Source organism: Hippocampus comes, unplaced genomic scaffold (genome assembly GCF_001891065.2).
Source record: "Hippocampus comes isolate QL1 unplaced genomic scaffold, H_comes_QL1_v1.1 scaffold9, whole genome shotgun sequence".
Lineage (NCBI taxonomy): Eukaryota > Metazoa > Chordata > Actinopteri > Syngnathiformes > Syngnathidae > Hippocampus > Hippocampus comes.
Genome location: NW_017805275.1, coordinates 2,575,572 through 2,588,611, shown reverse-complemented (window position 1 = coordinate 2,588,611; position 13,040 = coordinate 2,575,572). Strand labels below are relative to the sequence as shown.

The 13,040-nt window shown below is 43.2% G+C and overlaps 1 protein-coding gene across 2 annotated transcripts; it reads left to right on the top strand.

Moving 5' to 3' along the window:
• Positions 1 to 5,018: 5,018 nt before the first annotated feature.
• LOC109515723 (D(1) dopamine receptor-like) lies at positions 5,019 to 8,107 on the top strand. 2 transcript variants are annotated; one of them, XR_002168243.1, is made up of 2 exons: positions 5,019 to 5,213; positions 5,660 to 5,754. XR_002168243.1 is itself a non-coding variant. In XM_019869685.1 (2 exons), exon 2 carries the CDS (start codon positions 6,134 to 6,136, stop codon positions 7,256 to 7,258), a length of 1,125 nt encoding a protein of 374 aa, XP_019725244.1. In that variant the 5' UTR covers positions 5,019 to 5,213; positions 5,852 to 6,133; the 3' UTR covers positions 7,259 to 8,107. The 2 variants fall into 2 exon arrangements, 1 of the variants encoding a protein (XP_019725244.1); XM_019869685.1 differs by lacking the exon at positions 5,660 to 5,754 and adding an exon at positions 5,852 to 8,107.
• The last annotated feature ends 4,933 nt before the right edge of the window (positions 8,108 to 13,040 follow it).

Here is a 13,040-nt window from a genome sequence, read left to right as displayed (position 1 = left end):
TGTGTGTGTGTGTGTCAATCAAACAACATAAATCAGTAAATGATACAGATTCCAGATTACAACAATAATACAAACAAATCTGTGGTTTAAACACGTCAACTTCATTTTTCATGAAATAATGATATGGAAACATGTGGGCTGCACTTCGTAAACACTGAACATATCGAGACACCAGACAATAAATCCGCCTACCGATCCACAGAAATGAAATGTAAGGTTGCTGTGTTTTTTTTTGTTTTGTTTTTTTTTGGCTTGCAGCTTTCACTATTTGAAAATTGCATTCTACTACATTGCAATGTCAACATTAATTTGATTCATTGCTACGCCTTAATAAAAACCCAACGGCCGGGGCAGAAAAGTCATGGCTCAAAAAGAAGCATGTTAAGCTCATACTGCAGAGAGGCCTCGTGAGTCTTCCACTGCATGAGCACATCGAAAAAAACATGTAACACTGTGTACTTGAGATGATTGTATCGTGTTATGACATTTGTTCAGGCCAAGAGGTAGTCTCACTAATGAGCATGCATGAAATCACAAGCGGTTTTCAAACTAAATAAAGAGGCAATATTTTCTCATGGCAGAGTGTTTCTCTTGTCATAACAACAACTTGACACAATCGAACAATAATGCAGAAAGCTAAAGCTTCATTTGTACAACACACTCTTTCATAGCCAAGATGTGCTTCATTGAGAAACAAGGCAGCTACAGAAATGGCAAGAGCAACAAAAGGACGTCATCGAGAAAGAGACAGCAGGGCTTATCCAAAGGCTTCAGCATACTGGGTATTCAGCAGACCTAATAGCAGAAAGAAATGTGCTCATGTGTGGTTCGTGGTAAAGTCTGATTTCTCATGGATGATTACGCATGTAGGCAAGCAAAGTCATGATGTGGGCTGAATAAACTTCTTGGAAACGTATTTTCAATTTTTTTTTTCTCAAAAGTTTGAAGTTTGACCCAAAATTTTCTGTCAAATCACGGCAGGCTGACTGAACACTCTAAATTGTCCCTGGGTGTGAGTGTGAGTGCGGATGGTTGTTCGTCTCTGTGTGCCCTGCGCTTGGCTGGCGACCGGTTCAGGGTGTCCCTCGCCTCGTGCCCGAAGACAGTTGCGATGGGCTTCAGCACACCTGCGACCCTTGTGAGGTTAAACGGATTTGAAAATGGATGGATATTTTTATAAATAGAAGAGGGCGGCCCGGTTCCAGTGGTTAGCACGTCGACCTCACAGTGCAGAAGTACCAGGTTCAATCCCAGCTAGGGCCTTCCTGTGTGGAGTTTGCATGTTCTCCCCTGGCCAGCGTGGGTTTTCTCCGGGTACTCCGGTTTCCTCCCACATTCCAAAAACATGCATGGCAGGATGATTGAATACTCAAAATTGTGTGAAAAATAGGTGTGAGTATGAGCGTGGATCGTTGTTCGTCTGTGTGTGCCCTGCGATTAGCTGGCAACCAGTTAAGCGTGTACCCCGCCTACTGCCCGAAGACAGCTGGGATAGGCTCCAGCACACCCCGCGACCCTTGTGAGGATAAAGCGGATCGGAAAATGAATGAATGAATGAATAAATAGAAGAGAGGAAATACCTTTGGTCCATTCATGGTTTGAGCAATAAGATGATATAATTTCTGCTGAGTCATAAACTGTCTCTTTTTGAGTTCCTCATCATGACTAAAAATGTTTGCGTATGTGTTGAGAGACAACTTCAGAGCACAGTTACTACTGCTCGTACTCACATCCAAAATCCATGTTCGATGTTCATTTTATCATTCAAGCAGCAAATCCCGAATCAACTTGAAAGAGTTAATTTTTCTTTTGTTGGAAAAAAAATATCCAACTTAATCATAATGGTTGGTAGGAGTGCTCTTATTTAGCACTTTATCCGCATCATAAGTTGTCCAAAGCGCTTTCCAATTTTTTGAAAACATATTGGAGCGGACACGCTAATGCAGCACCGTCAAACTATGGAAAATGTTTCTTTTTTTTTCTTTTTTTTTTTTAATTTAAAAGGAATTTACATTATCTTCCAGAACATTGACCAATGGCAGAACCCACGGTGTTGTTTTCACCTTTGGTAAAGTCTTAAATCCATCCACGTTCTGTCGCTAAGCTAACCTGGGAGTGTTTGTCTCTCCAGTCCAATGTCCAAGTTTGCAAACTTCTGTCATGCTAGAATGGCATCAGAAACCAACAGTGAAGTAACAACAACGGCACTGATATGCTGCCAAATGGGATTAATTGACTGATTGCCTATCAGTTTATTTTAAAGCTCATTAGCCGACTAAACAGTCCCATACTCAGGCAAACCTTTCACTCTTGAAGAGCGTGCTTCACATGAAAATGTGAGACCCAAACATATTTATGTCACACGCATTGACATTCAAACATTCCTGTGACACAGGTACCCGCACCCATATGGTATGGTTCATCCTTACTCAGGTCAGAAAAATCTGATTCTTTTTCTTAATTCTTTTTTAATGGCCAAAAACCATCTCAATTCGAGTCACCAGGGATTCATGCACAGCCCTAATTGCTACTACCGGTTTTTAAAATATGTCTGTAGTGAAAAACAAAAAGTTTTTTAACAGTTACTGAAAATGTCTTTCAATTCTGGAATGACCGTGGTGCTGGTGAGCTATACGCAGAATCCCCCAATTCATTGGTCATGTGCTTGTCTGTATTGGATATTCACTGCACATGCGCAAAACAAGAAGCTTTCGTGTGTCAACCATTTCGATAAACAAAAAGCAAGTGATTTATAGGCTTGGAAAAAACTTCGGGAGTATAACAACCGCTATGCATTCAGTCCTAGTCCAATTGGAGAAGGAGCTTCACGGTTCAAATTGCAGGCAGTAAGGTCAATTTGTGGAAATTGCACTCAACCAAGGCTGACTTTCCCTGCTGGTTCTATTCTTTTCATCATGGCTTGGTCATCTATTTCAACAGTTCAGGACACACCATCATGTTCATACGCACTGCACACCAAAATCACCACACATTGAAATTAGCTTCTTCCCTCAATAGAAACTTTGTGAACAACCGAGCCATGTTCTTACTGTGACACATTCGGCATCATTTTTTTTTTTTTTTTTTTTTTTTACAACTACCGGTTTTGGTGGCCTTGTGGTTAGCACGTCAGGCTCACAGACGGGAGTTTTGTTTTGTTTGAATACATTTCCGGCCTTTCAAGGTACCCTGGCTTTCTCCTGCATTCCAACAAACATGCATGTTACGTTGTTTGAAATTGTCAGTAGAGGTCAATGAATGTGCGTCTATATGTACCCGACGACTGGCCGAGGACCAAGGGTGGCAGAAAAGTGAGCAATAGATAGCACAATACAGTATTATTGTACAAACTGTGTAACAGTGTACTGATCCATCGATGTGATTACAGTCAACAAGTCCCATTTGTTGACTGTAAAACAAACAAACTTGTCAACTCCCAATATAAATCATGCCTTAAAATGTACATTAATTCAAAATGAATCAACAGCTGTCGTTTTCTGTAGCCCTAAAAAGCAGGATTACAGCAGATGACATTCAATCATTTTCAACAAAAACTAGGCTGATCTGAAATACAGTACAATATTTCATGTCTTGTTTTTCTTCTTTCAAATTTAGTCTCAAACTAAATCAGTATGCCGGCATCTAGTGGATGAAAGAGGAATTACACCCTTCCAATTGTCCCATGGTGTGGCACAGGTTGATCAACAGCAGTTATACAAATATGTAGAGGATCAAAGCGCCATTTAATTTATTGATTGTGTGTGTGTGTGTGTGTGTGTGTGTGTGTGTGTGTGTGTGTGTGTGTGTGTGTGTGTGCGCTCGCGCGCGTGCGTGTGTGCGTGCAGGCCAACCAACCCCAATTAAAGGGTAAACATTCTTCTGCTATTAGTGCAGCAACACTATGTTAATTGCACAAATCCATGTAATTATGGTAAAGTGACATGATCATGCACTCTCTCATTTGAAATTGCAGTACTTACTGCGTGCAAATGAACTGTCATGCAGGATTTATACTGACAGTTAAAGGCAGACTGAAGATTAATAGGTACTGTATATTGTTCTAATTTTAGCCCCTTACTTGCATCTTTCCTCTATCCTCGTGGTCAATCTTGTAAACTGCTGATACTGTGGATGCTTGAGAGGGAAAAGGCTAAAAGCTGTCGCTCCAGCTCCCATCACAACATGCATGGATGTGCGGCGACAGCTGGTATGCCACGATTGTTCTGAATTCCATTATGCGATGCATGCAATGAAGTGAATAAAACAAGCGGCCACTGCGGTGATGCAGACAGATTTTCTGGCATTTGTATGTCAGAGGACACTCAAATCGCAAGGTGACATTGTCACTAATTTGTCAAGAGGTAATAAGGATTTAAAAAGAAATAAAATCGTCAATCTGTCTCAAAGGTCTTTCGCTTAAGTGCAGCTAACGCTTTTGTCCGCAAGATGGCGACAGTGAGCCAGTGTCCTCCTTGCCTGGCCTGGTGTCCTGATTCTGTTTTAGAACCTGGATGGTAATTTCATCGAACTTTGACAGCGATAAACATTCAACTCGGGCTAACTATTACAAACAACTCTCTCTCTCTCTCTCTCTCTCTCTCTCTCTCTCTCTCTCTCTCTCTGTATCTCTCTTTATATGTGTGTGTGTGTGTGTGTGTGTGTGTATATATATATATATATATATATATATATATATATATATATACATATATATATATATATATATATATAGTTTAGTTTGTTTATCTATTTAAACAAGGTGCAATATGATGAATATTAAGATGATTTGTATCGAGCAATTACTACAGGGGGACAACAGATCAGATTTGGATCTGGATTTTTTTGGGTTTGATGCCTCAAGCGGTATGAGAAAGGCAAAGCGAGCATGCTTTATTTGCGCGTTCACCGTGTATTAAATGGAACACGGTCAGCAGACTACAGCGTGTCTGTGAGAAGGAAAAAAAAAGTGTGTGAAAGAGCGCACATGTCACTGCGCTTGTCCGCAGAGACGCGCTGAAGCTGCGAGAGCGCGCAGACCTCAATCCGCGATGTTGAATCACATGCAAACAACGGGACTGTTAAGGATGTTCGGGGTCGCGGATGTTGGACTTGACGCTGTTTTGCTCAAAATGCAAGATTTGGTGAAAACACTGCGTTCTTTTCCACAAGAATTGAATGATGATGAGAACGATTACAACTGGAGGTGGATGAAGGTATGTGTGACTCTAAATGTTCAGCCGTTTTATTCAGGGGTAAATGTAAAGAAGCTCGAAAGGGACACTTCATTAGGTACACCCGCACACTCAAATGAGTGGTGATGGAGCAGACGGTGACAAATTATGTGCAATAACAATGCTTATTTTTATTGGAACTCACAGTGAGATGAATGTGTCTATGTGGCTGTAGCTTGCAAGCATGTTGATGTGTATACTGCGTCATTTCTCTTACTTTCATCAAATGAGGTAAACAACATATGAGAAACAGTACTTTGTATACAGTCGATAATATAACAGCATATTGTTATGTAGTTTAATTGCTATTAATGAAAACTTTAGACTATTACAAAAACAGTTTTGATCATTGTGCTGGTTTTCATATACTAATATAGCATATTGATCATAAATTGTTCACAACCATACCATTTCTCTTATTCCTTTAGCGGCAGCAATTCATCTCGTTGTCCTTATAAAGAGATGTGTGCTGAATAGACAACCCCACTGTTCAAGTTGCCGATTCAGTGACCTATAAATTGAGCAAAGGCAAGAAATGGTCCATGTAATTTCATGAAGAATGTTTGGGGACAAAAATGGTGAAACAAAAGTGTTATTTCACTGGTGTTGTTCGTCCACAGGCTTGCTGATGACCTCACCGGGCAGACATGTGATCTCTGAAACTGCAGAGCTTTGGTTACACTGGGGAATTGAATTACTGTTACCTGTTGAGCACGGAGGCAAAAACTATGTCAAATCTAATCTATCGAGTCAAAGGGCTCATCCCTTCCCCAGAGTGGCGCGGCCGAGAGAAGCATCTCTTTCATCATTTAGCAGAAGATAAAATGATTCTGCGGCAGGGTAGCCTGGAGGCATGTTAACCTGCGGTTGTGATGGCGCCATCTCTCCGCAATATGACTTGAATGACACATTCAGGGATGGATATCAGGAACAGAACAACAGCCTTCGACAGCGGCTCTTCGGACGAGGCTTCCTCAAGTCAAGTCCTGACGGGTTGTTTCCTCTCGCTCCTCATCCTCACCACACTGTTGGGCAACACGCTGGTCTGCGCAGCCGTTATCAAGTTCCGCCACTTGCGCACCAAAGTCACCAACTTTTTTGTCATCTCGCTGGCTGTGTCAGACCTCTTGGTGGCCATTTTGGTGATGCCTTGGAAGGCGGTGAGCGAGATCGCCGGTTTCTGGCCATTCGGTTGCTTCTGCGACACCTGGGTGGCCTTCGACATCATGTGCTCTACAGCTTCCATTCTCAACCTCTGCGTGATCAGCCTGGACCGCTACTGGGCTATCTCCAGCCCCTTTCGCTACGAGCGCAAAATGACACCCAAGGTGGCGTTTGTGATGATTAGCGCGGCGTGGACGCTGTCCGTCCTCATTTCCTTCATTCCAGTGCAGCTCAACTGGCACAAGGCTCAAACGACATCTTTCAGCTCACTCTCTTCTACGGCCTCCACCTTTCTGAGATCGAACGTGACATCAGAGAACTGTGACTCCAGCCTGAACAGGACCTACGCTATCTCCACCTCGTTCATTAGCTTCTACATCCCCGTCGCCATCATGCTGGTCACCTACACCCAAATCTACCGCATTGCGCAAAGGCAAATCAGGAGGATCTCCGCCTTGGAGCGAGCGGCCGAGAGCGCCAAGAACAGGCACGACAGCATGGGCGGAGGCTCTAGCATCGCCGATTCGGAGAGCTCGTTCAAGATGACCTTCAAGAGGGAGACCAAAGTACTGAAGACGCTTTCCGTGATCATGGGCGTGTTCGTGTGCTGCTGGCTCCCGTTTTTCGTGCTCAACTGCATGGTGCCCTTCTGCGAGCAGTCGAGTGGGGGGAAGGCTTTCCCCTGCATCAGCCCCACCACCTTTGACGTGTTCGTGTGGTTCGGCTGGGCTAATTCCTCCCTCAACCCCATCATCTATGCCTTCAATGCAGATTTTCGCAAGGCCTTCTCCATCCTGCTGGGCTGCCACAAACAATTTCCAGGAGGCCACAACATCGAGACAGTTAGTCTAAACAAAAAATGACTCACGCCTCGCTCAGAGGACTGACTCATCCGCAGAGGGGTCCAAGCGTCCCCCCATTAATGCCAGTCGGATTGCCTTCGAACAGAGATGCTGCTCTGTGTGTGTTAGTGACTTCAAGGCGTTGACCCTGCGTGGATCCTCATGGTTGGACTGGGCAAGTGGCCCGACTCCGGGCAAACTGTCAGAGTGAGCATGCTGACTTCATGTCTTTGCATGGCAAGAGAGCCCAGATGAGAGGAGGGGATTTGGGGATTGAGATTACGACTCTTTGCTGTTATGCCAGGGAGCGCTGCGGTACTGAGAGGCCCGTGGAATAGATAATCCCATGACTGGGCAGCGTACGCCAGACACTGCTCGCTTCAGTAGCATCGCACCATACTCAGCATACAGCAGCATGTCCACCACGCCAGAGAGATACCGTAGATTAAAAAAGTATGTCACCAATCTGCTTTTACACTGGAAAATGTTGATAAAATACAATTTACCATTTAATCACTGATTGTTATTATGTTAGAAGGCTCTTTCAGACCCGCAACCTGAATTTCATTCTGAAGTTGTCAGTGCATCAAAACATTCAGGTTGTGTCTTATTGTTCTCACCCCAAAATATAATTTTTCAGATCCATTTTCAACTTTATCATGTCTGCCCTCTTTGTTTGAATTGGTTTTACAAAAAAGGGGCTCACATTGCCGCATATGTTAGGGAAAAGGCAAAGACAACCTTTGCGCTACTTTTATGCTTGTCTATGAGATCATAGAGAATTGCATTTCAAACGTTTATGTCTGGCGGCCCGGTTAGCGCGTCGACCTCACAGTGCAGAGGTCGTGGGTTCGATCCCGGCCGGCTCCGGCCATCCTGTGTGGAGTTTGCATGTTCTCCCCGTGCCTGCGCGAGTTTTCTCTGGGTACTCCGGTTTCCTCCCACATTCCAAAAACATGCATGCCAGGCTGATTGAACACTCCAAATTGTCCCTAGGTGTGAGTGTGGGCGTGGATGGTTGTTCGTCTCTGTGTGCCGTGCGATTGGCTGGCAACCGGTTCAGGGTGTCTCCCGCCTATTGCCCGAAGACAGCTGGGATAGGCTCCAGCACCCCCTGCGCCCCCTGTGAGGATTCAGCGGTTCAGAAAATGGATGGATGGATAACGTTTATTTCTCAAATTGTTCACTGTTAACAATTAAACACCACTTTTGTATTACAGTACTGCAACTTGGAATTACTTTCATAGCTGGACATCACTTATATATACAATATTTCAACTTCAAAGAAGACTTTTTCATTTCTTGTATCCAATTAGTTGTGTGTCTCTGCAAACATGATGGCACAAGAAAACCGATGAAGTGTCATGGTTCCGTTCTGTTATGCTCCAGCGGGTGGCAGAGGTGGACTTATTTCATTCCAGCTCTGCACCTGCCCTCTACCTCCAGGGACATAATGAATCAGTTCGTTAAATAACAGTCGTTTGTCTAACCATTTCCAACAAAATGGTCGCTAGCTACAATGCATAATACAGTATGAACATTTATAGATGTAAAAACCTGAACATGTAATACACTATAAACATGTCAATTACGGCTATACAGTATGAAGAAAAAAATGATTTTATAAGACATGAAACAAACGCTTGTAGCATTCCTACTTCATCTCTGAAAACACTCAGTCAGCAAATGATAAATGCCTCTTCTCCAGGTCAGGATGTGCCGCGCCCTAAAGCTGTTTCCGATCATCTTTCAATCTGTTGGCCTCGAATTCTGCCATGATTTTGTTGCCATTACGGATGACTGTTGAAATATTTGACTCTGCCAATTTGAAGTCTTGGCTGAGCTTCGTGTGTGAGACTCCTTTTCAAAAGTGAACGAAAATTTCAGCCTTCCAAGACAGCGAGATTTACTTCTGTTTACCAGACATGTTTTCTGACGATGTGCCCAGGACCGCGCTGTGCCTCCAGAAGTACAAAAATGTACGAGTTGATCAATAGCATTGCTAAGCAACGGAGGAAATCCCGTGCTCTACATTTTGTTCATAAGCAAGTTCGCGGCGGCAGTTCATTGTAATAAAGGCCTTTTCACTATTTTGTGGGAAAAATCTGGTCGTTATAATGAAGTTCATGTTATGAAGGTGTTCGTTGGAAGCAAAATCGGCAAATGGAAAATAAATCACATGAAATCGGGACTGAAATGTGATCGTTATAAAGGTGAAAACGTTAACGGGGGATGTTGAAAAGACGTTCAACTGCAGTCATTTTATTTAGTGAGCTATTCGCGGTTTGTATTTGTCGCAATTTGGTTCTCTTGTCCTTTTGAGAGGAGCTATTTCTGTTTGTATTTTTCCTGCCTTTTCGCCAGCACGTTTTGTTCCTCTCGTTTTATCTTGGTTTGTTGACCAGCGTCATTATTTGTACTTTGTGGGTCTTGCAATTTTTGCGTGTGTCCAGATAATTCAGGAGTGTAGCATGAAGAAGCTGATCAACTATCTGGGCGCAACAGGATTGTGTCTGCAAATTGCAGCGCAGTTCATTTTGTGCATTATGGGAGGAGTATATGCAAACAGATGAATTTACTCTAGCTGACACAATTTGCTTTATCACACCTGAGTTGAATCATGGTGACTTCCTTATATACAGTGTCAGACGTTGCAGGGAGAGTGCGTGTGTGAGCTCAGGGAACATGATTTTTTTCACCTTTGTAGAATAACATGGCATTGCACAGCAACGACAGGAGGCAGTGGCACTCTCATTGACAGAAGGGTTACAGAGAGCATTAGGTCTACGGTGTAGCACGGTACAGGATTTGACGAGCAGTTAACAAAAGAGATACCAAAGTAGACCACAGGGATGAAAAGAAAGGCGGAGCGAGACTAAAAAACAATGTTAAGAAAGATCCTCTTTAAGTTTATCTCTATTTGGCAGAGAGTTGGAGGGGTATGGAATATTTACTTTGTCCTGGGGGCACATAACATCAAATAATGGAGAAGCAGTGATATTTATATATTTATATACAGACATAAATATGCACACACACACACACACACACACAACCTCATTAACATGCGCGAAGATGCAGACGCGCGCACGCACGCACGCACGCACGCAAGCATCACACACACACACACACACACACACACACACACACACACACCGCTAAAAATAAAATGTCAATTATGGTGCCGTTCGGTTTGACCTGTCACGGGTCTCATGCAATATCAGTATTTCAGTCCAAAGGGCAAAATCGAACAAGCCCAGCTGTGTCTCACATCTAAAAAAATCCCTTTCAAATAACTGGTGTTCACATGTCATTTGTGTCCGGTGATGTCGTGCTGTCATTAGCAACATGACAAGCTCAAGCTCGAGGAGTGAAAAGCCTGGAATGATAAAGCTGGAACACCCACTGTGGGCCTGCTTCATTCCTACAATTGCAATTGTTTCTTTCAAGTCATAGCAAAAGCTATTTTTCATCCCGAAACGACTGAGAGAACTTAAGATTGGACTTTATTGTGCGTCAGTAACTTTGTATATTGAGGATGAACCTGTCACAAAAACCTTACATTTAGTTATACAGTATTCAGGTGATGTGAAGGGCAAGCAGAGTGATGAGGAGGTTCACCCAAAGAATCAGAATCTGTCACTGTGCACCAGACAACCTTGAAGCGACAATTTGATCCAAACTTCATCAGTGATTGACTTTGAAACCCAGCAGCATTCATTTCAACATAATGATAGCTTCCTAGCTGATAGAGATGGACAGTGATTATATTCCGCAAGATAGGTCTAACATCACGGCAGAAAGATTTATTCATCTTCTATTAACATGTTACATAAACAGACAAACAGGCTATCCAGCCAATCAGCATGGCAAACAACGTATCCAACAGAAGGGTTTGGAACAGAATCGGACTCTCAAAATATGGGCTCAGATGGAATTGAACAAAAAGAGTTTATTAATACAAAAACGCAAGATCGGCAAAGTACGACAAAAATGCTACTGTAGTTACAATAACCAGGGAAAATCAAAAACTAACCAAAAATGCTTGGAAAAGGCAAGGATAATATGAACGGAAATAGCTTGTCATGGCGGCCCGGTGGTCCAGTGGTTGGCACGTCGACTTCACAGTGCAGAGGTACTGGGCTCAATTCCAGCTCTGGCCTCCCTGTGTGGAGTTAGCATGTTCTCCCGGGCCTGCGTGGGTTTTCTCCGGGTACTCCGGTTTCCTCCCACATTCCAAAAACATGCATGGCAGGCTGATTGATCACTCTAAATTGTCCCTAAGTGTGAGTGTGGGCGTGCATGGTTGTTCGTCTCTGTGTGCCCTGCGATTGGCTGGCAACCGGTTCAGGGTGTCCCCCGCCTACTGCCCGAAGACGGCTGGGATAGGCTCCAGCACCCCCCACCACCCTTGTGAGGATAAAGCGGTTCGGAAGATGAATGAATGAATGAATAGCTTGTCATGAATAGACAAGAAAATAACCAAAACACAAAGGATACAAAACCGAGACGAAGCTTAGCAACAAAAATCCTCACTATAGATGAATGCAAAAACAAGGCAAGAAAATACATGGCGTGAACAAGAGAGATCATCTAGAGAATTCAACACGTGGAGACAAAGTCATGAGGAAGGTGAGGAATAATCCCACAAAGGCTTGACACCTTGACAGGCCTTAAATATATGACTAATTGATATGAACATTGTCAGCAGGTGTGCACACTGGAGGGAGGGCCCTCGACTGCCACCTGCTGGAGACACACAAGAACAGGATCATGACAACAGCAAATTGTAAGTTGCCCAACTGTGGAAGTTCTGCAGTATTAGTGCTTGATTGGCGAGTGGTCCGACGTGCCCCCCGCATCTCATGGATGCATGAATAGTGACTGCACATACAGGGCCGTGGACTGTCCTTGACTTGTGAAACCTCCTCAAGCATGCTGGCAGAAGGGATCAACAATTGCTTTGTAATATGACTAAAATTGCCACATTTCATAAATGAAAATAAATGACGCCCTGCTTGACATCTTATGGTCCACGGCCCCCGCAGTCCCGACCCCTGTGAGATTGTATGGAGCCCCTAGCAGTGTTAAATTTTTATTTGTGTCCATGTTTTCAATGTGATTTCAAGATCTTGAGAACATCAACAAAAGCAAGGGCATCTTTACCCACTGTCACTGCCTATGTTCTGCCTACAGTCATTTTCGAGAAGACTTTTGTAGCTGGTAGAGTCTTTGGATTGAGTTTATGTGCAGAGTTGTAGCTGAGGTTATGTTTTGAATCTGTGGTACACATGTGTCAGTACAGCTGTATTTAGGGTAGGGTAGAATAGGATACCATCATTGAATGAATTGTTTATTAAAGTGAACCGTATTTGTCTTCTGTCTCTTTTATTTCACAAAAGTCAGGAATTTATGTAATAATCACAGACACACAGTGAATACTGTTTCCCTACAAATTATAAACTTACTGAGTTATAAACAGCGAAGACATATTTTGTGAACCATGGCATGCACAATGAAAACACTTTTCAAAGAACGTCATAATTATCTCCACTAACGCTGTCAAGCTAAGAATGAGCCTGGGAGTCACGTTTGTATACAGTATAACATTTTCTGTTTTGATGACGTGATATATTATCGGTTGCATTAGACAAAAAAAAAAAAAAAAAATCCTGCCCGAATTAAATCAATACAGCAAGCGTTACTTAATGACCAAATAAGAAACTATTCCACATTTTACGCGATAGATGGCAACCCTAATATTCTGACCGAATGAGGTGGCGACTGTGACACTCCAGCACTT